Source organism: Condylostylus longicornis, unplaced genomic scaffold (genome assembly GCF_029603195.1).
Source record: "Condylostylus longicornis isolate FDR11 unplaced genomic scaffold, ASM2960319v2 ptg000020l, whole genome shotgun sequence".
NCBI lineage: Eukaryota > Metazoa > Arthropoda > Insecta > Diptera > Dolichopodidae > Condylostylus > Condylostylus longicornis.
This window is the reverse complement of record NW_026577989.1, coordinates 2,720,665-2,744,970: the sequence shown is the minus strand read 5'-3', so window position 1 is coordinate 2,744,970 and position 24,306 is coordinate 2,720,665. Positions and strand designations below refer to the sequence as shown.

Genomic DNA, 24,306 nt, shown 5'->3' with positions numbered 1-24,306 from the left:
CTATTTAAAAAGATTTGTCAAAAAAAAAAAATACTATCCATAATTTTTTTTTAAATCTCGATAATATTTTCAATGAAATTGTGAAGTTGTTTAAAGGTTTCTCTTATATAAATTTAATTAAAATGCAAAAGTTTACTTATATAAATTTTTTCTTTTGAATTAATTTATGTATTTTATTCGTGATATGTGTTGATAAACTGTAAATGGAAGAATTGTTATCTATTATTTTTTGTTCTCGAAATCTCATTGGAAGATTCATTTTTAATGTTGAGAAGCACTGGTTATATTGTAAATAATACGTATATAATATGAATTGTGAACATTAATTATTTTGAGTTTTTCCATTAACTATCAAATGTTGTAAAGTTAAGGCACTACATTTATTATTTGGACGGACCAATTAACTATTAAAATGAATTGTACAGTCGGTTTTATTTTAGTTTCATTGTTTCTGTTCACCAGTGTTTCTTTAATAACAAAATTTAATATTTAATTAACGGAAGCAAATTAATTTTTATTATAATGGAAGTTATATGTATATGTAACTGTTAAGACTGCGGAAGTTCAAATGGAAGAACATTTTTTTCCAAAATTTAAAAAATTAATTAATTTTTTTCCATATTGTAGTCAAATTTTCCTTGCTGTATTTTAATCGCAGCGATATTACCGTGTACTCGCTCAAATTTTGTTCAATATGTGTCTTTTATGATGCAAGTTTCTTTTTCATCATCGTAATAATATAATTGTCATTTCAAATTGCTATTAGACATTTTAAGATTTACCAGCTTCAACATCTTTATCTGTATTTCCAGGAGCTGTAGTAGCACCAACTTTTGTTGTATTGGCTGTTTGAACTGCTTCTGCAGCTGCTGCAGCTGCGGCTGCTGCTTGTCGTTGTTCCTCTTCAAGTTCTAATTTTTCAACTTTTCTTATTTTTTGAAGTTTTTCTAATAGATTTTTAATAAAAAATTAAGAAAAAATAAAATAAATTTAGTATTATAAAAAAAAATTAAATTTCCAAATTAATCTTAATAATAAAATAAATATTTACTTACTTGCGGTTTTCATCATAATTGTACCCCACCATATGGACCAACCCCATCCAACAAAACAAAATAGGACGCAAAAGAATTGTGCCACACCAACAAAACAGTTAATAACAAATGATCCAATACGTGCTTTTGCACTATCGTACTGTGAGAAGCGTGGTATTCCAAAACAAAGGCAAAAGAATCCCGACAGTATTGTACCTTAAATGTTAAATTATAGTTATTAAAAATTGTAAGTGAAAAACAAATATTGCTTTTATAATACCTAAGCCAGGAATAATGATATTGCATCCTGTACAAAAATATGCTAAATAAATTGGTAAAACTGGAATTGCACCTTTCATTTTTGAACTGTATTCAACTAAATCATTATGAAGTTTCGGTCTTGTATCCTTGAATAAAAATGATATTTTTATAAAATGTGGTAAGGGTTTTTATAGGAATATGAGACTAAAAAAAAATTATTTATTTATTGCGTTAATATAGTGATTTTGTATTTTTTTTTCTATTCTGGTAACTATGGGATGATATTCCCAAAGTTTTGGGGTGAAAAGAACGCAAACAAATAGGAAAAAAATAAATAAAGAGTGCGTGGGTATTAGTGACGTATTGAAAATAAATAATTTTGTGTTAATTTGATATCTTCCCTCTTTTTTTTTGTAAATCGAAAATTTAATCAGGGTCGTAGCTCAGTTATTCTTTTACACTCGAAGTACTCCTCACAGGCACTGCCAAACTTTGGTGTTGTACTCGAAGTGTGCCTCTCAGGCACCACCAACAATATGCTGCACTAAATTTCAAACTGTTTGAATTCACAGTTAAACTTTAGTTGCAAGTGGTCCGCAGATAAATATGAACATTACAAAATGTTCATATTGTGACAATAATAAAAAAGTTTTAAAAATATATTGCCATTTTTAATTTTATGTAATTTTTACCTTTAAATAACTGATATATTACATAAGTATATAAAGCCCAAAAGTACAAGCTGCAAAAATCTTTAGCCGAAATAAAGTTCGAGTGTAAAAGGTTAATAAAATTTTCTTTGTTTTAAGATTTTTATAGCCTTAATTTTTAACACAATACAAGAATGGAATCAATTTTTTATTCTTCTTTTTTAAAGTTTTGATTTCTTAATGTTGTTTTCAATGTTTCTTCTTAATAGGATCATATCTTCATTGAAAAACATTCATGAATTGAAATCAAAAGGAATTATGCAAATTGGCAAAGTATGTTTTTGTAATTATAAAAACAATTTCGCTTCAACCCTGACAATTTATACGCTAAAAATATTAATAAATTCGAAGGCTTTTCCGGAAATCATAAAATTTTGCTATTATTTTCTGTTGATGAATATAAATGTCAAGGAATTTTCTATTGATTTCTGAATATACACATACATAGGCATTATCGACAAAATTATTAAAGTTTCATTGAACTTTTGTAATTCTGTTTTGATATTTTTCTGTAGCAAAATCAAATTAATCAAAACGGTAAATAATCTACCTCTGGAGGATTTGTTGGTACCAGACTTTGTTTTCGACTTGTAATGCTAGCTTTTCGTACCGGTTCCTTTTTCTTCCAAAATTTTAATTTATTCATTATTCTTTGACAGCGCCTAAAATTTTTATAAAATAAAATATTTATTATAAATTCTTTTTATTTAAGGATGCATACGTTTGTGGTGGTCCATGTGGTTCACTTAATATACTTTCTCTTCTTTGTGATGCTCTTGGAGGTGCTTGCCAAGCTGGTACTCCCGGCTTTTTAACCTTTTTCTTACATGGTATACAACAACAACATTTAACGGTTTCCATTTCTGTACCATCTGTTGTTGTTTCGATTTTATTTGCTGGTCGACAACAGAACATTTTACGTAAACACATTGTACATTTACCATTTTTTGGTTCTGTCATATCTCTTCTTATATGTTTTGATTGAACTTCTGATTCTTCGGCTATTGTTTCCATACGTCCAGCTTTGATTGGTGGTTGAGATTTTTTTCTATTACAACATTTCATACGTTTCCAACAACTTTGTTTTTGTGTTTTTTCATTAACCTCTTTAACGATGACAGCTGCCTTTTCCGATGTTGTATCATGTTTCTTTTTACAACATTTTGATGTATTACATCTACAGCGACGGCATGGCATACATAAACGTGTACAACATCGACAACATTTTGATTTTCCACAGCAACCAGTTGTTTCTTCGTCTGAGCCAGTAAGAAGTTCTTGACTTCCTTGCGGGCTACAATTAAAATTGAAACATAAAAGGAAAAAAAAGGGAGAAAGAAAAAAAAAAACAAAAATAACGGAAAATTTTTATAAAAAGAAAATTAAAATTAAATTATTTTTTATATAATAAAAAATTGTAAACTGTTCTAAAATTGATTTTCTTAATTGACAAAATTTAATTTTTAATCAGTTTACTTTTTACTAAAAATACAAAATTTTGCAAATCAGAATTTAAAAAATTTATTAGATTGAACAAAATTAATTGCAGCTCGAAAAACAAAATTAAGTAACGAATATGATTTGTCGGCAAAAAAAGTGGCAGTTGCTGCAACAAAACCTGAAATTTCATGCGTTCTTCGTTAAGTTTGCCAACGTTAAATCAACTTAGTTTAGTTTGTCACTTTCCTGCTGAGAGACTGCTTCTAAATAATTAATATTTTTCAAAAGATATTGTTCAGAATATGTTCAATGAGCAATTAAATTTAGGTTTTGGGCCTGTCAATTGCCCGCCGAGGTCATAAAATTTAACTTTCCTAAATTATTTCCTGTTGATGAGATTTTTTTGTTGAGGTTTCTTGATTTTGTAACTTTGGAAAACAGTGAGCCTTAAGTGAACATTTCGAGTAGATCCCCCTAAACGTAGTTGCAATCGTAACATATACACGAAATTATTTGGAAAGCAAGTCACAACTAATATAGTTTATCGATTTAATTAAAAATTATATTGAAATTCGAAATATTTCTGCATTTTTCTTCGAATTTAATAATTGATTTTTTTTTTTAATTTATAGTTAATAGAGGAAAGAAGTAGTTTTCATAAGAAACAATTAAAATTTTCACCTTCTTGGTATTCAAACATTACCTTAATGAATGAAATTTAATACTGTTATTATTGTTCATAAAATTATTTAAATTTAATACAATTAACACTTCTTTATTCACTACAAAAAAATTAGATAATTTACAATAAGTTTTTAGTTTTTTTTTTCTAATTATTCTTTAATTGTTTTGTGCCTTTCTCAAGTTTATTTTTTTCCTAATATTCACTTTATTTAAAAACTCAATTTAAATAATTCCATATTCAATTTCAAAGAAATTATAAAAACATATTTTTAAAACTTTTCATTATTAATTCACAGGGAAGACTGCAAGAACTATGAAGGATTGCAAAGTTGCAGTTAAACTTAAGTTGAAAAAAAAAACCCAATTTTTTTTTTCTTTTGTTTCTTAATTTTTTATATTTTCCATGAATCATCACATTTTCATTACCTCAATAACAGCCTATATGTAAATTTTCACACATTTATAAGGGTATAACTACAGCGGGTACTGTGTATGCATAATAATGGCCAAATAATTTCAATTTAGTAAAAGTAATACCGTAAAATATTTTTTTTTTCTGAAGGCATTTCAATAAATATACATTTTATTAAAATTTTATATACGGCACACGCCAATGCTGAAAAATCTATTTAACCCTTTAGTAACTGTTTTTCTTATTTTAAAACTTATAATTGACGTTAAATATTGACGTAAATTTTCTTAGTATGTCTTTAACTAGAAAATTCTGCCGTCGCTAGATAATAGTCAAATAAAATAATGGTTATTGGTAGACTGCAATCAACTACAATTAAAGAATCGGACAACAAAAATTTCATTGGAAGAAACTCAAGGATTTGTGTGACAGTGTACGAATTTTTCATATAATACTTTTATTTTTTATTATTAAATTAAATATACCGTAAAAATTCATAAATTGACAAATGTACATATTATACTGAGCAATTATTAACAGAATAAGCAAAACAAGAAGACTCCAATTCAACAACACTTGATCAAATAATGCATATTTATCAAAAGAAATCGGAATTTAAGGGTTAAATTATATGAATTTTGAAATTAAAAGAGCAAAAATATTAAGTATTATAAAAACATTAAGAAATGCCGATAATATTATAAAAATGGAAATTATTGTTAAATTTTATTACCTTCAAAGTCTGCTCATACTTTTTTATATTATTGGAATTTCAAAAAATTTTCACTACTTTTACATTATTTTATCGCATACACATATTCACACACAACGTGTACATATTATATGTAGTCATAATATCCTGCACGATTCATAGTATTTTTTTTTTACTCTTTTCTGATTATCTGATTGTAAAGTTTAAGGAATGTCCTTGACTGTATAATAACGAAAAACACAAAAAAAAAATTTAACAATTGTTTCATGTTCTCTATATCCTTTATAATAATTGTCCACTGTATGTACTTTATGAGTATTGCAATTCTATACATTTCCCTATGAAATATACAAGGGCATAAAATTAAAAACAAAATTTATTTCTTGTTTGGATATATCGAGAAATTGTACCGAAAACATATTAGAATTTTATGATTTGAATGAAGGTCACATCGATAATATTGAATTCTATTGAAGGTTTTAAATATTCAAGGTTTTTTTATGTAAGAAGACCATAAAGATATAAAAAATGTTTAATTACTCTAAGTATACAATAAGTTAAGTCTAAGGTTAGAAGTTAAAATGTTAATTTTGAAAAGTAGAAACTAAAAATTTCAATTCATTTCGTTTCTTTAACTTTACAAGTTTTACGAGAGTCTTATATACCTTAGACTAAATTAAGTACAGTCTAAACAAATGAACAGCTCAAAAGTATTGCAATCAATTCCAATCTGTTCGTTCAAACGAATCAAATCATAATTAATTAATTTAATGAACTTATGCTGACATTAAATGAGAATGTAAATGAAAGTTTTCGCTCACTTTTTTTACACGTAGAATTTAATTTGACAATTTTTTTTTTTAAATAATTCGCATAAAATTTTATATGTGATTTCAAGGAATTTAACAACAATGTTAATGAAAATTTTTATATTAAATGAAATTCAAAGAATTTTAATTTTTATTTTAAATAATTGAAATATTTATTGTGATTTATGTAAAACGAACTTTTTAATATTGAGTGATTTTTTAGTTATTTCATTTTTCTTATTTTTATTTTTGACAATCTACTTGTCATTTGTTACAGTTAAAGTCTACTCAAATTGGTTTGGCATTTTACCAAAGAAAGACTGAAATCCGAACGACAGTTTATGAAATTATTAATATATTTATAAATATGAATTATGAAGATATATTTAATAAGCTATACTCATTTTAGATTTTGGATATTATTTCATTGGCCGCCAACAGGTTTCAATTAGCGTTCAAGTTATTCCTTTGAAAAGCAATACTGAATGTAATGTATCGAACGAAATTTGCAAAAAATTACTTCAAAATCGGATCCTTCGAGAGAATCGACATTTTGCTGTGATCGACATTGATATATGTAATACTTCTACTATCAATTCATCGGCTCAATTAATAAAAATTTCATGTAAATTTAAAATTTTTGCTATATGTTTTTCTATAAATTTAAAACACAAAAAAATCACCCTATATAAGATTATATGCATGGACGATGTGAACATAATATTGAACGTATGTATAAACGTATGTATAAACGGAAATGTTTGATTACCGTGATCATAAACCACTTCGTTTTTTTTTTTGCAATTAATTTGTAAAGTACAATTGAATATTTGCCAAGAATTCTGACGTAATATGAATTTCAACTTCTTTTTTATAACCATTTAATATTAGTTATTATACATTTATAAAATGAATTTTCCAATATTATTATTAAAAAATCAAAATTTTTAGAAGAAAACCACTCCTTCAATCAGGAAGTCATTATTTATTTTTTAATGATAATCGAAGAAATTATGGGACTAGAATGAATTGCAAAAATATCAATATTGAAATTTAATTAAATTTTATTATATATTCAATATTGTATGGAACAATAAATTGGAGTTGTAGTCTTCAATGTATTCTAAATTAATCTTAAGTATGTTAAAATTTATGGGCTTTAATATAAAAAAATTTTAGTATTATAATTATTACGAGATTTTACTAAAGAAAATTATAACAAGCATAGACGTCAACCCGGTTTTTTTATTTTATTTTAAAAAAGAAAAATCTGATAAGCTTGTATAACACAATACAAATTTCCATTTTAAGCGATAAAGCTTATTGGTATAACAAATTATAATTTATAACAAATTTATAAATTATTTCAAATTTAATTATTTAAATTTAAATATTAATTTTTAGGTTATCAAAAATGCAAATATATTAAAAATGTGGACACGTGCATAACTCAAATTTGTTTCTAAGAATACCACAATGTATAATTAAATTGTATAATATTGTGATTAAAAAAAAAATACTGACCGAATAAGTTTACATGACATTTTTTATAAATTATAACAATAACAACTTGTATACCGTAAATTGCTCTGAAATATTTAATTTGGTAAATTGACGGCCGTTAGAACTAGAACTGCCTAATTCAAAATTAATAGTTTCGAGTGAATGTTTAAAATCTTGCTGGGCTTGGAATATCTACATATTATAAACTTTTCTTTATAATTTTTTTTAAATACTGATTGCTTCAGAATTTAAATTTATTCAAATTACTTAAGATTATTAATATAAATATAGAGGGTTCGAATATCATATTATCTCGATTTTGTGTTAAAATGACTTAAAGGTAGTTTTGCCTTATTGCTACAAAATTTTATGCATTTAATAAATATAAATTTATTAGTCAATTAGAGATTAAGAAGCTGAGAAATGAAAAATTTTTGATTAATACAAGTAGGTGTAGATAAAATCCAGTAAAGGGTTGAACAGAGCGTACTTAACCTACAGAATTATAATTTTCAGAGTTTGAATTCAACTGGAAACTTAAATACATACTTTAAATGTGATTCTGTATTTCGTAATATGCATTCGAAAGCAACAATTATTTAAATGTCAGGAGTGACAACTATTTATGTGTTTGAAATATCCAAAATATTAAATTTTCCTTATCTTTATAATTGTTCATGTCGCATTCTACTAAATTTTTTTTATTTTCATAATTTTGTATTTTAGCAATAAAATATTCCATATTGTCTTAGTTCGACAGTAAGAATAGATGAACCCATTTATAAGCTGAAAAAAAAATTAATGACTAGGTTTGATTCATTTAGAATTACTACAATATTCCGATAAAAATCAAGTCTTTTAAAAATTTCGAAAGAAAGAATTTAAAACAAAAAAAAACTTGCCATGAGCTTCATAATTTATATTTTCAAAGAACCATAATTTGTCGACCACTGTTACTACACAAATTAAAAAATATACTCTTTTGTTGCTTTGGACATTCTTTCGATAATTATAATATACTTGCACATATACTATTATCCTTACCCTATACTCATACAAAAATATAAAAAAAAATCAACTTTCGACCTAATTCACTAAAATGGCATGACATTATTTTTTTTTTATATTAAATTATTAAACACATAGTACCTAGTTTATTAAATTCAAAAAAAAAATATAAAATTAAATGCAGTGAGTTAATTATTGCGTGTTATTAATTAAAAACAAAAAATGAATTAATTATTCCTTACATATATATAGGAGAAAACGAAAAGTGTATGATATCCTGAGAATAAAGGGTTTAAGGAAAATTAATTATAAACGATTTCTTCTTTGTAAAATTAAAAAATTCATAAAAAGTTTTATGATAAATTTTGTAAAAAAAAAATAAACGTAATGAATAATGCATAAAACAAAATTATTGAAATTCTTAAAAGAGCAAAAAATTCATGCATATAAAAATGTAAGAATTAATTTACATGCAATTTTAATGTTAAAAGAACAAAACCCGAATAAAAGTGAGATTAAAGAAAAATTCAAATAAATGGGTAACAGGTTTAAACAAAATGTAATTTTAGTTCAAACTTAATTAAGTCGTTTAATTACAAAACAAAAAAAAAAATGGAAAAAATAATAAAATTCTTGGAATTTAAAAAATTCTCGAAACAATGTTGCATTCTATTAAAAATTTATTTAAAATACCCAAACTATTTCGCGATTAATTTCTATACGTTATGTATTTTAGCAGTACTGTTAAGGGTAGTACTGTTTTGTACAGTAACGCAGAAATTTTCGTAAACTAAGTTATTCTTGTAATTGAATCGCAAAATTCCCTTTACAAAGTGAATTAAGTGCAAAATTAAATTATTTTTCTACCTAAAATTATTTGTAATTTTGAAATAGAATTTAAATTTCTTATATGCATTTATCTATAGTTCTGAAACCAATATTTTGAAATAGTGCAGTACATTAATTCTATTTTAGGAGTTTATTAAAAATTTCATGGAAAACATAAATTAAAATTTAAAACTTAAAAATAAAAGTCAAAATAAGCTTAAAAAATTTGAAGTTAAAATTTAAAATTTTACAAATAAGTCATTTGATTCCGAAATCTGAACAGATTAAAACAAAGAAGATTTTCAAATCATATTTAATAATTCGCCTGCCTTACACAGGCACAAAATTATACCTAAAATTTCAAAAAGAAAAAAATCAGTTGAAATCGACTGTAAGCGCCTGTAACTCTAAACCTCTTGAGCTGTGAACATCGTCTCCATACAAGGGCCTGTACAGTGGTAAATAACAGTGCACTTTGATACGAAACTCGGTATATAACTTGAACTCTATAACAACCTCAAAAAATTATGTAATACAATATTAATACTAGTTAAATAGAGCTAGACATTTATAAGAAATAGCGAATTTTTAAAATGCCTTACATTTTAATTTAAACCAACAAAAATTATTTTTACTACATTAAATTTTTTATTTATACTAACGGTACACCTTGTCCAAATAATAAACATATATGATATTGTGTATGTACTTTAACTTTCTTTACAAATAAAATGTGTAAAGGCATATAAAGCAGTAAAAAAAAAAATACTCAAAAGTCCTTAGACTTATTAATATTATAGTATTTCTTTTATCTTAGAAATTTAATAATTAACAAGGACACTTTCTAACCACATTTTTTAATTTAATATGTATACGATTACTTAAAAATTAACCCACAATATAAAAAAAAAAAACATTTACATATAATAAAAACAAAAATTAAATAATATTTTTATTGTACTCGGACCCGTATTACATCATTTTTAATTAAACAATGAAATTGAGAACTAGAATAAGTATAACAGAAAAAGTCTTCAATGGCAGACACCTGAATGGTGAAATATTTGTTTTGTTGTTTTCAAATATTGAGAAAACACCAAAAACTATTTGTTGTTTTTTGCTGTTTTCATTATAAATGTCCTTGTACAAGTATTGTCATTATTTGGCCACGCGAGACTCTTATATATCTTTAACAGTATACTAAATCTATAAAACAAAAAAAAAATAAAAAAACAAAACTGCTTAATCATCGGAACTTTCAGTCATGTCTCTTTATACCAATGGTTTTAATGGAAAAAAGAAAACAATTTTATAATTAACTTTAAGGATATTAAATTAATAGGTTTTTCAGGATAATAATATCCTTTTATATAAAATTTTTATTTTCGTTTTATTTTTTTGTTGTATTTGAAAATTCATTCAAACAATGTAGCAAATTTTTTGTGTTGCCATGATTTAATTGTGGTAAGCTTAAAATATAAGATTTTTTAATATTGATAAAAAAAAATCATTATGCGTGGACACAATACTGAAGAAGTATAACAAAAAAAATCGGAAGTGTTGACCTAAAATTCCATTTTAAAATGACTATATAGGATACAAGAAGAAATAAAGGTAACGAGGTGAATGTTATTTAGTACAAAAAAAAATTAAGTAATTTTAAGATTATTTTTTATTTACTTAGAATATTTAAAGTAGACTGAAAGGGGAATGAAAGATTTCTACTTATAAAATGTTATTGAATAAATTAGTTTAATTAAAGAAGAAGAAAAGGAGATGAAACCTGGAATTTCAGATAAGAATTTGATAAAATTAGAAAAAATTTTATACTATTTTAATTATTAACTCATAGGATTTTTTTTTCGGAAATGTTCGGAAAAATATAAGAAATAAAACGAAGAGTTAAGCTGAGAAGAAATATTTTATATCAAATTTTTCAATTCTTCAATTCTACTTTTATAATTTCTAAATTCAAGAATTTTATAACGCACAAGATTATGGAAAACCCCAAAAACCTCATATACCAAATTTAATTACATATATAACGTATATACAGTTTTCTCATTTAATTTTTCAAATGACGCAATAATGAAAGATCTTCGATTAAAATTGGCAAGTACAAAAAATTTTATTTTAAGCACATTTCTTCTTTGAACTCATATAGTTTAAATTAACCACATAAATTTAACCTTAGAATTGTGAAAATTATTTAAGTTCAGTATTATCGATTTAGCTAGTATTTTAATGGTTAAAAATATTTCTTTATTAGCAAATAATCAGTATGAAAAAAACAAAATATTAAAACTAATTGCGAATAATTTACACGCGATTTTTTTCTTGTTTTGTTTTTTTTTTTGTACATTATGGTACATAGAATTTTTTGGGAAACGGAAACATAAATATGGTATAGAATATGTTATACATATTTACCATAGAGAAAAAAAATACTTATAAAAGCACAGAAATTAGAAAGCAAATGTGAAATAATAATTTTTTTAATAGAATTTTTGGGAGAAAAATAATATAATGTATGTATATATGAATTTTATGATGGACAATAAAAGAACAAGAAAATTACAAATATTTTATACAAGGTCAATTATTTTTGAATATATGACTATTTAATATTAAAAATATTGTTGGTAACTGAAATTTGTATATTAAAAAATTTATAATGAAAGCTAATAAATAATTTACAATTTGGTATATCACCCACTAAGAAGAAGTATTACAAAACAATTCTTGCACAGTGCAAGAATTTTTTAATAAATTTCAATTATACATATTCAGTCATAATAAAATGGGAAACTATTACGCGTGAGTTAAAAATCATGTAATAAAAATAATTTATTAAACTAAATAATTAATTTTAGGCACACTACAATACCTAATTTTTCTTTTAATTACACTTATGTAAATTATTTTCATTTTAATTTCAAGTTTAGGTCATTAACTTAAAATAGTTTTATAGTAACGATTATTTATAATAATTTAACAGTTTCTCGCCATATTTATTAACCCTTGGAGAGGTGTAGTGAAACTGTGTTCAAATATTACAATATTCAATTTTTCTCATATGTTTTATTTTGTAATAAACAGAGTATCCAATACAACACCCGGAGCAAAGTGATAGAATGCTTCTAGTGGAACTTTTTGCTTGTTGGGGCCTCCTTTTCGAGTTACAAGGTCTCAAAGTTGGAATTTTTAAAAACATTCTAATATTTACATTTTTGAAATTTCAGGAATAATATGCCTATCAGACAAAGACTTGAAGTCAAAACATTAAAAAAATAACTAGAACAAAGTCAAAATTTTAAAAATTTTGTCAAATTGTCTAAAATCAAAAAAAAAACCAAATTTTATAAGCCTTATTATTCAGATTTATAGATTATTGATATGTGACTTTTCTTTTTAAAATGAAAGTCATTTGGCGCTCACATTCATTTCACTATTTCTAAAAATTTAAATAATGTTGTTAGTACAAGTGAAAATTTAAAATCAAATTTAAAAAGCTTTTTTACAATAAATTATAATCAAAGTTATTTTGACCATTCTTCATATTTTATTACACCCAAAATGCAATTAACAATCATTCAAAACAAAATATTATGAAAATTAAAAGGGTTAAATATTTCCTTAAATTATACTGAAGTGCATTTACCGTGATTACTATTCTTGTTACTAAGTACTAATTTACTAAAATATTGTACTTAAACAAATTACGCATTAATATAAATGGAGGTCCTTGACAAATTTTTTTTCGGTAAATCAAACACTTTTAATTTACGTTTGCATTATTTTTTGATTTTTCAATTTTAAAAGTGTTGTGAAACATAAAAAATGGAATGCACGGCGGTCATTTATACGGCGGTCATTTATAGCTAAATATTTTCAATTAATTTATTTTAATTTCATATAATATTTCAGAAAAAAATTAATTTACCTGTAAAAGAATTTGTCTGAATTTCCAAAATCATTTGGTAAATCGATATTAAAAACAACTGAATTTTTTCGATCTTTTTTTAAATTTCCACTTTTTTGTATCATGATTTTTAAATTCTCCTTATAGTTCCCTTCTTTAATTTTATTTTTTATTTTCCGATTAATAAATTTCCTTAATAACGAAATAAAACACCACATTCACAAAAAAAAAATGATTTTTTTCTTGATTTACTTCAAGATGTTTTAATTTTCGTACAAATATCGAATTTAAGAATGAATTTTAAAAAAATATTTTCAAAAATTCTCGATTCCCGATAACTTTTGTTATCTCCTTTAATATTATATTTTGTCTATTTCTAATTCCTTATAATAAAAATCAAAATATTATTTAAAATTTTTACCGCTTATAAAATTTTTTTTAATGTTACCGTTAACAATGTCCAGTAATAACTGGCATAAAATAATAAAGAAGAATCGAAAATTTATATGAAAAATCATTTTATTTTTGTTGTACAAAATTAAATTGTATATCGAAAGAAAGTATGAGAAGGCAAGAGAACACGAAAAAAAATAACGGTACGATAAAAGAAAAATTAATTCAATAAAATTGAAAATTATTTGATGGAATGCGAATAGGAGGTTTAACCACTCTATAATATAAAGAGGACGTTTTCGTATGTACATGAGTAGTAAAAGTTTGCATGCAAATAACTGTTTTCCTTTATGGTTTGAGTCAATCAAATTGTAAATTATTGTAAAAAAGTAAAAAATGTATGTATATGTACGGCTCAATGTCTATATAGCTATATATATATATATATATATAGCTCAACGTCTACGGTTTATTATTTTACTTTTTGTTTCTTTGAATAATTTAGTGGACATGAAGAATTTTATAGCATTTTTAAGATTCGATATAACAGGTTTCATTTCTCGAAATATTATAAATCGAAACACAAAGACTCTAATATACAAGAATTTCAATTGTGTTCTTTCTTCTTACTTTGCTTTTAAATGTTTTTAGTCTTCTTATTAAACTAATTATTGGCAATGGAACCGTATATACAAGAGAAAAACTTTTATATAAGTAGATATAAGTAAATATATTATCTACTTATTTAAAAGTTTTTCTCAATGACAATTCTTTTGCAAGGACATTTTATATAAATTATTTTATAAGCTACTCCAAAGAGTAGCTTTATTTCAAATATAGCCTGGAATTTCTGTTATCCGTCTTTTCAAATGTTCATTTTATTGATGTTATTATAATAAACTGAAATATTTGAATAAATTATAAATTTAATTAGGTTGACCCCCATAGACCTATTAAGCGAATAAAGAAATATAACAGATTGTGTTATAAATTAATTAATTTTCAATGTCGTACCAAATATGCGTATAAATACAAAGTACTTAAACTGCACTAATAGCACTTATCCAATAAATTACTAAATTTACTTAGTAAATTTTCATCCATTCAATTGCACTTACTACCTCCCACTTTCAGTAATTGAAATAAATAATAATGACAGGAAAATAATTGACTCGTATCACCCCTTATTTAGAATTAATATAATCTGTTCACTAAAAGAAAATTTTACAATTTTTTATAAAATTTAAAAATTAGTCCAAATGTATAGAAAATTGTAGATACGTAACAATTTTATGAATAACATATTTCTGGGGGATTATGGAAAAGGGAGAAACATAAAACTACCCTTTAACAGAAATCAAATATTAAAAATTTTTCTAAGTCCACATTATCGTAATCTTACATAAAGCGAGTGGGTCAAATATATAAGTATGTTTATTGTTGAATAAGTTAATGTAAAGAAATATTTTTCTATTGTTATTATGCCGTGATAGGAAGTTTCGCAGTCATAAATTTTTGCCTTTTTTACTTACTTATACAATAACTATAAAATATTTTGTATGATGGTTTGGATTGTATGGTCAATATTAAAAAAAAGTTAAAGTTTTAGTGAATTTAATACTTCCCTGCCATTACAAGTATAAATATATTATTCATATATATTGTGTTAAAGTATTGCAAAATGAAAATGGTATAGGGACTACAAATTGTTTGTATTTACCACAATAACAAAAACTTTTATCGCTTAACAAAAAAAAAACTATTGCAAAATTGGAGGTATGAGACCTTCATCAAAATGAATGAATGAATGAATACCTTTCGGTATTTTGGAGGAGAAGAAGAAGGTTGGAATTTTTCATATTCATGTAAATGTTGTGGAACATATAAAAACAAAAGAAAAAATAAAGTGAAAAGTTAAAATTGTGGATAACTTTGAAAAATATTTTTACTTGTTATTAACATTCATTTTATGTATATTGAATACACTTATAACGAACACTACAGTGCATGTAAAAATTTTTTGGATTAGGATTGAGAAGGAAAACTTTTATGAACCAAATAAAAATATCGAGATTTTATATCGACTAAAAAATTTTTGTAATAATGTAAAAATAATTCATTAGCTGTCTATTTTCATTTTGGTAATTCAAAATGTTTTACTTTACTATAAAACGTTGAAAAGTTGGACGTTAATGTTCATTCAATTTCCCATATAATGAAGCGATAAAAATCTCGCGAAATCATTAAATAATCAAATAAACTTTTACTATTCTTTAGTCTTAATACTACAACATAATTATAAAACTTTCATATTTTTACTTACCCCTTGTTATTGTTATCTTTTTCATTTTTGTCAGATTCACCATTTCCTCCGCCGCCACTTCTCTCAGTGTGAATAGCACTCATATCTGAACTTTTCGCACCTTTTTTCCCCTTGTTTGTTAAACCTTGACTTCCTTCCTCCAATGTTTGAATTGTTCCTGATTCGTCTAGTACCTGTTGAATGTCAGAAGAATTCTGCAAATTGGCACTTTCACATTCTACATCTGGTAACACTGAAATTGCACGAACACTAACCCTTTCATCATCCTTGTGCTTTCCACTTCCACTTTGGTGACCATTTGATCCTCCGTTCACATCACCAGCTTTACTCGGATGTAATGTATTTTCTGCAGATTTTCCCTTAACGATAACGGATACATTCGGTTCAATTGGTTGTGTAGGCGGTGCAGGAGACACGTTACTGTGACTATTGGTTGCATTTCCATTTTTTGATAATGTTGGATTTTCTATCACAGTTTTCAGACTATCAGATTTATCAAAAGGAGCCTCTGTTCCAGATGACGTTGCGAATTTTGCATCTGTTACTCCGACCTTACTCATATCATTTTCCAAGCTTTTAAGATCTGTCAGGTTTTCATGGATTGTTTTTTGAATTTCATCTGTTGCTTCAGCAACAGTTTTTTGTATATTTTCCAGGGTTTTTGTTGACTTTTCTAAAATTGCCAGAGGAACATCATCAATTTTTGTTTCTGAGCTCACAAGTTGACCACTGCTATTTATTTTGTTTAAAAGAGCGTGATTTGTCACGGCAGTTGTAATTTGTACCGGCTGAGCTGCAATAGCTGCAGTAGTCATTGAAACAACATTTGCTTTTGTCAGTGGGATCAGCTTACCATCAGTATCCATAGTCGTTCCATCATTAGATTTCGTACTATCTGAACTATTTACTGTATCTACCTTAGTTATTTCTGTTTTTTCATTTTTAGAACTGGTGTTTTTTTCTAACTTGCTACTTAAATTACTATCAGTACGTTTTTTAAGAAGATTTGAAGGCTCCCTTTTCATTTTCCCAGAAGTTGCTTCAATTTTTGGATTTGATGGTTCTTTTTTAATATTGCTTGGTGGATTTTTCTTCATTAAATCCTTTTGGGTATTACTTGGCGGCCCTTTTTTTAAACTCATTCGTGAAGGTTCCCGTTTTAAATTTGAGGTTTCTCTTTTCAAATTAGATGTTTCTCTTTTTATACTTGTTGTTGTTTCTTTCTTAATGTTAGATGTTTCTCGTTTTAAATTGGAAGTTCCACGCTTTAAGCTACTGGCTTCACGCTTTAGTGTTGGCTCACCCTCTTTTCTTTTGATTGAGGATCCTCTTTTTGAACTAATATCAGAATTTTTACTATTCACTGAATTTTTGGCACTTTTATTATCATTTTTGCGAATACTTGACCTTTTTGGCGATTCTCGGCGTACGGATTTTTTGGGAGATCTGGATCTACTTGTTGATGTTGTAGTTTTCGATTTCGTACTTTGACTTCGCTTGTCAGGAGATTTTGTTCGACCTCGACTTCTACTTCTAGTTGTCGGTTTAGGTGGACTAATAGATTTCCGTCTGGTCTTTTGTGGACTAGGACTTCGACTTTTAGTTTTTGAATTTGCGTTTTTTTTGCTTGAATTTTGTTTTGGTGGGCTACTTTTACGATTTTTAGGAGGACTTAAACTTATTCTGGAATTCGATCTAGAGCGGTTGCTCGGTATGGAAGTTTCTTTATGAGTACTACTAGCCCTTGATCCAGTTCTCGAAGTTGCTCTGGATGGTTGTCTAGAAGTTGGTCGGGAATTGCTTCGTGACTGAGGTTTTGAAGAAGGTTGTGAACCGCCCCTAGAATTAGATTTTGAAGTATGTTTTGATGGTGACAATGAAGCAGCTCTAGAATTAGGTCTGGATGTAGGAGCGAACTCCTTCATTGGCGAACCCGATCTAGAGTTTGATAATGAAGGACCTCTAGAATTTGATCTAGAGCCGGGTTGCGATTGGGCCCGCATGTGAATTCTAGATTCAGACCTGGTTATTACATCGGATCCGTTACGAATTGGTATTCTTGTTAAAGGATCCATCTTTGTGTCTCGAAAATTTAAACCACTTGCAATGAATCTCTCTGAACTCTCTATTTCTTCCGGACTCAATGGATCATCCTTATTAGGAGTACCAATAATGGGTGATAAAGATGTGGGTTTGGCCACCTTCCTCTGGGACTTCGACATTCTATTTGTTCGGTTAACAATTGAATCTGAGCGAGGTCTCAGTAGATTTGGTTGACTTTGAAAAATTGATTTTCTACGACCCATTTTATTATTTATTGTTCCATATGAAGACGTTCGCTTAGCTGTAAAATTTCTCATGGGTGATGTAGGATTTCGTCTATAACTGAAATCTGAAGTAGTTACCGAAGTTAAATTTGAACTTCTTCGGTCTGAACTTATAGAACTTCGAGGTTCCGTCTGACTAGAGCTCCTTCGATCAAAGAATGTTGGAGATACAGATCTGCCTCTTCTTTTTGTCTTTTTATTTGGTGGGGATATAGAAGCTCTTCTTTGTGGAGATATGGACTTGCCACGTCTCTCAGATAAATTAATCATGCTTCTAGGAACCCAATTCGAATTTACCTTAGGAATTCGAGATGGAGAATTCCCCGCACTGTTTATTATCCGCAATAAGCCTCGTTCTCTACTTGTTGGATTTTGAATGGCATAGAATGGGCGATTATAACCAGCGGCACTTATGCTACGATTTTCATAGAAATTATCCTCTGTTTTGTTAAAGCGCTTCGAAGGGGTTCTTGGTATAAAATTAGGTAGTGGAGGTAACTTCGTTGGGAGTGCTTCAAAACTTCTTACTCGGTTGTTTTGAGTTGCAGTAGATGGCATTCCTGAAAAGGGCATTCCAGGCTGTTTTTGTTGCAATATACCTTTGGGTGCTCCGTTGAACGGATGAAATGATTTCGAAAAATTTATACCGGAAGACATGTTGAATTGCACAGATGGCCTTGGTGACTCTACTACTTGTTGTTGATTATAGACGCCAGTTATTTGAGGCAGTCTTAGTTGATGGGATGACATAGATCGTTGTGATAAATTTTGGCCAACTGTGCTAGATCGGCGATTATTTTCTTTATAAATACGTGCAGATAAAGCTGCTCTATCATCCTTTGTTGTTATTTTCTGAGAAGTATGACGCTTTGGACTCGGAATTTTTGAAGCGGGCTCTGGTTTGTCTTTAATAATGGTGAATGATGGCTTCTTGTGTGATCGGGGAGCATTAATCCTAAAATTAAATTTTAAAACTTTTGTAAAAAACAGTCATTAAAATAAAATGAAAAAAAAACCTACCTAAAATCAGCACCAGTACAAATTGCGTTGGTCATTATCACAGGAGAAATTTCCCTTTTACCAAGAGAGGTTATACCTGTCGGTGGGAGCCCTTTCGGAATAGGCTCGGTGATATTTAGAGGCTTATGTAAAGAATCAGGTAAAGCGGGTTTAGAAATATCATATTTTGAGGACTCCAGTGGCACATCTGTTGTTATTTTGTTTGGCGTTGGTGTCGGAACTGGTATCTGAGTTGGTGTGTACTCCGGTTGAATTCGTATATTTGGCAATGGCTCTATGTAACTAGATCGTACATCGACAGGTTTTTCACCATCACTACAGGATCCTCCAGAATCATTAAATAATGTGGCGACAGGTGATTCATGACGAATTTGTTGTCGATTAATTGAAATTACATTCTTCGAACTCGGTCTTAATTTTGGAATTTTTGTAAATTCTTGGTAATCCGGTTTAAACCAATCGTTGCTAGATAAGGATTCATTAGAATATTGTCGTAAATTCTTATTAACCGAAATTTGATCAGCTGAAAATATTCTTGGTGGTTCAACTATCATTTCTCTAGTATCTCTAAAAAGACAACCAAAAATTTTACATTGTTTAAAAATAAAAAAAAAATTATAATTAAAGCATATACTTAAAGTTTTCAAAACTATCATGAAAATCTTCTGAAAATTCAGACAGTCTTCTTGCTTTATCATCGGTATTTCTATTTACATCTAAATAACTTGAATCTACAAAATCAACAATATCACTAGGATTACTTGACAGTCTTTGTTCATAATTCTCTAAATTAGTATAACGAGGGCTTGTTCTATTGTCAGAACTAGAATCACTTTCTGGTAAAATTTGTATATCAGGACCAGTATTTCGAAATAAACTACCAGGATTAGTTTGATGAATAACACCCGGATCGAATGTTTTACCTCTAATATTTCCCGAAATTGCACGAATCCCTGTTTCTTCATCATGTTTCATTTCACCATAAATATTAGATTTCGGAAAATCTTCAAGTAAACTGGCTGCATTTGAATTAGAACGAAAACCTCGATATAAATTTCGATCTAAATTTTCAAGAAATTCTTCCTGTGGTGGGTATTGAACTGGATCACCAAATAAACTTACATTTTGATTGTCAAAGTATTGGTTATTATTGATGTTATTATTTATATTATTATTGGCAGCATTTCTGGTTCTGGTTGCTGATGATGGTGACATATTTTGATAATCGCCGTAATGTTTTAATGAAATCGTTGATGGAAGAGGTGATTTTTTCATGATATGTTAGGGTATTTGGAAAATTTTGTTGTTTATTTTTTATTATTTTTTTTCTTCTTAAATCCTTAAAAAGTATGTTGTTTTAAAAATTTCTGTATGCCTTTCTGTGCTAAGATGATTTTCGATGATGAAACAATTTGTGTTTAAATTTAAAACACCTAAAAAACACATTATAATTAGAGTATTTCAGGAGTAAATAATTTATTAAAATACAATAATTCACAGTTAATATAACAAAAACACTTTATTTAAAAAAGGATAGATGTCACTTTTCTTACCTGCCGGCTATTAAATCCTCTATAGTTTTTATTTTTAACCGGCTACATCTAGCCACAATAATTTTATACATCGAGTTATTATATTTAAAGAAAGGTTTGCCATATGTAGAAATTTGCATAAATATTTTTGTAACATTTGTCTGTTTGATGATGCTACAAAGTGTACTACAATTTAAAATTGACGATATTACAAAGTATACTTTGTATCCTAAATGTTGTTTTTTTTTCGTTCTATTTTTTTTTTTTTTATTTTATAGAAACTAGTGCTGCATGAAGAAAATTTAAATTATTACAGAAAAAACATTTTCTTATTTTAAAAATGAAAATCGTTTATAACTTATAACTGTTACATTACCATTTTATGTGTTATACGACGTACAAAGAAGTCTAGATGTGTGCACCTTTACATTGGACGTAGATGTTAATGAATACATAAGTTGCACATGTGTCTGTGAAACGTTATAGAATGCAGCAGTACTGTTTACTTTTTTATTCAAACATATTTCTTTTTTTTTTTTTGTTTTCATTTAATCATTGAATGTAACGATAATAATAATTGTAGTGCATTGATAATTGTGTTTACAACAGTAGTTTATTTAAATAATAATTGGTGAAACGAAAACAGCAACATTAATTGCAATACCACAGGTCATTTAGTTAAAGAAATTTTCTCTTTTACACATAAATGAGAATAGAGCCGTGTACACTTTTATAATTTTCTTCTATTTCTGCATTGAATTTTTTTAATTTTTGTTTTTGTAAGTACTTTTTTTTATGGGGATATTTTTTTCTCCTTATTAATATAGAAGACATCAAAATTGCTTCTTAAATTAACATTGCGCGCTTTTTTCTTGTTTTCTTGCCGTTTGTATGCTTTTCTATATAGTTTTGATTAGTTCAACGCCTTATGATGTACTGGCTATTATTTCTTATGTGTCCATTATACATGTGGCCCACTTGATCATATATTTCTTGTCATGAATGTAGAACAAAAAGGAAATGTAAAAATATTATAAAACGTTATAGAAAAGCAACGGTTTAATATAATATAACGGCTTATTTTTTTTCTCTCTTCTTTTACACTATATTCGCTTATTTATTTTAGTTTTTCTTTTTATTTTGTTCATTTACATTATGCTTGTAGTGGTTATTTTTCTATATTATGTATTAAATAAATGTCCCTGATGGCGATATACACACATGTTTAAAAGAATTTTTTGTTGTGAAGATTTGAGATTTCAACTGTAAAAAAAAGTAAAAGAAAAATTATTTGAAAAAAAAATCAATAAATAAATACATATAAGATTTTATATAAGTAAAAAAATGAAAAATTTTTTAAGCCCATTTATTAGATATATGTACGTTAATAATGTTTTTTGATAAAATGTATACGAACAATGTTTCAATAAAAAGTTTCAGCAACAAAGTTGTTCGTAAGCTACTTTTACGCACAGTATCTAAGTCTATCAAAAAATTTGTTTCAATTACAATGTTTACTAAATTTTTTTCATTCTTTAAGTTTTTATATACTTAAATAAATTAACAAAAAGATTTATTATGCTAACATAATTTATTTCATAATAAAATTTAAAAGAAATTGCATATTTATGGGATCTACTTATATAGCAATAGGTATACTTTTTGATTAAGGGTGTTTAAATTGTATATATAGCGTTTAAATTATTCAAATTGCACACATATTGCACTAAATTAAAGAGAGCTCTTTAAGTTATTTGAAAAAAAAACCGCATTACGGCTTCTCGAAGAAATTAAGGCAGGAATTTTGGAATTGTTCAAATATACATAAATATATAAAACAAATTCCTTTTTCTGACATATAAGTAATCTAGACGCCAACAGCAAGTCAGCCTTGCTTAAAATAATTATACCAATTTATTGTTTTAGTAAAATCACCAGTAAGACAAATATAATTAAATACTTAATTGTTATCATTTTATTTTAGATTATTATGCACAAACTATTTAGTAAATAAGGCAACAAATATGACAATTGAATTTCAGAATAAAAATTGTGAAGAATTATGTCAAAAATATAAAAAGTGTATGCAGCAATTGAGAATAGAAATAATAAAAAGAAATTGCATAAAAGGATGACAATAGATTTGCATTACACTATCGAACGGAATTAAAAATATTTAATAAAATTACAAATTGCTTTCAAAATTGGATTAACACTCAATTGAATTAATATTTAAAAAAGATATAAATTATAAATTACATTAAGAAATCTATTTTTTATTTATACTAGAACAAATTAACTACACCAAAAATTAATTACTTAAAATTGATTATATTAAATCTATATTTTGGGTACATTTTTATAATCAAATTATTATCAAATTCAATATCTCACTAAAAATTTAATATGTTAATAAAAATATACGTTAAACAGTTTTTAAATTATTTAGGAAATGTAATAATTACTCTGTTTTTGATTTTTGTTAAAAATATGGTTCTTTAACACTTCACTGTAGGTAAAAGGGCATTTAAAAATTAATAATGCAAATATTTTCACTATCGGTTCATTTTCTCACCATTAATATCCATCGCGTTCAGATCATTGATTTCTTATTTCAATTTGCTTCCAATCAAATCATGGATTTAGAAAAAATTTTTTTTAAATAAATTTTAAATTGTTAATTTGACAATTTTTAATTTTAAATAAATTAATTAAATAAATTGACTTTAATCAATATTTAAAATTATTATTAATTAATTTTTAATTTTATTTTTGATTTTATTTCTTCGCTTTCTTCTCGGAACTTGCGTTATATTATGTATTTCCTGTCAAAAATGCACCGTAAGACTGAATTATCGTATATTATTTAACTAATCTTTAAAGAAAAAAGTATAAGAAAAAATAAAACAGTTTTATTATACAAAATAATTGATCAACAAGTAAATCAATGCAAATGCATTAGTGCATATTAAAAAAATATATATTTTAATACATATTAGGCATATATAAATATATATATATATATATAAATGAAGATATCTTATGATTATACCACAAAATTATAAACAATAAGTTGCAAACTTTAGTAAAAAAAAATAACTCAAATGGAACACTTGTTAAACAATTTCTTATAAAGTTTTAATTTTGTTGTTATTTTTTTTTTTTTTCATAATTTGAATTGGAAATTGCAATTTCTTTTTTATTTTAAAGATAATACAAGTATGAAGTAATTTTAATAAAAAAAAAAACTTTAAAAATAAATAAAAAATTAAGAAAGTAGGCACGCAATAATTAAATTGAAAATAATATAAAGTGTAAAAGTTATATATGAGATATGGAAGAGTTATCAATTAATTAGAAGGTAACTATTTTTAATTTAAGTGAATAT

At 26.3% G+C, this 24,306-nt stretch overlaps 1 protein-coding gene across 1 annotated transcript; it reads right to left on the bottom strand.

The window, feature by feature from the left end:
• Positions 1-226: 226 nt before the first annotated feature.
• On the bottom strand, positions 227-22,170 carry LOC129606645 (protein stum). The gene is made up of 11 exons (XM_055517059.1): positions 21,295-22,170; positions 20,940-21,205; positions 20,021-20,819; positions 19,387-19,953; positions 19,179-19,321; positions 16,040-19,142; positions 2,727-3,299; positions 2,556-2,667; positions 1,315-1,441; positions 1,056-1,250; positions 227-947 (listed from the first exon to the last, which is right to left on the bottom strand). Exons 3-11 carry the CDS (start codon positions 20,659-20,661, stop codon positions 772-774), a joined length of 5,637 nt encoding a protein of 1,878 aa, XP_055373034.1. The 5' UTR covers positions 20,662-20,819; positions 20,940-21,205; positions 21,295-22,170; the 3' UTR covers positions 227-771.
• Positions 22,171-24,306: the final 2,136 nt, after the last annotated feature.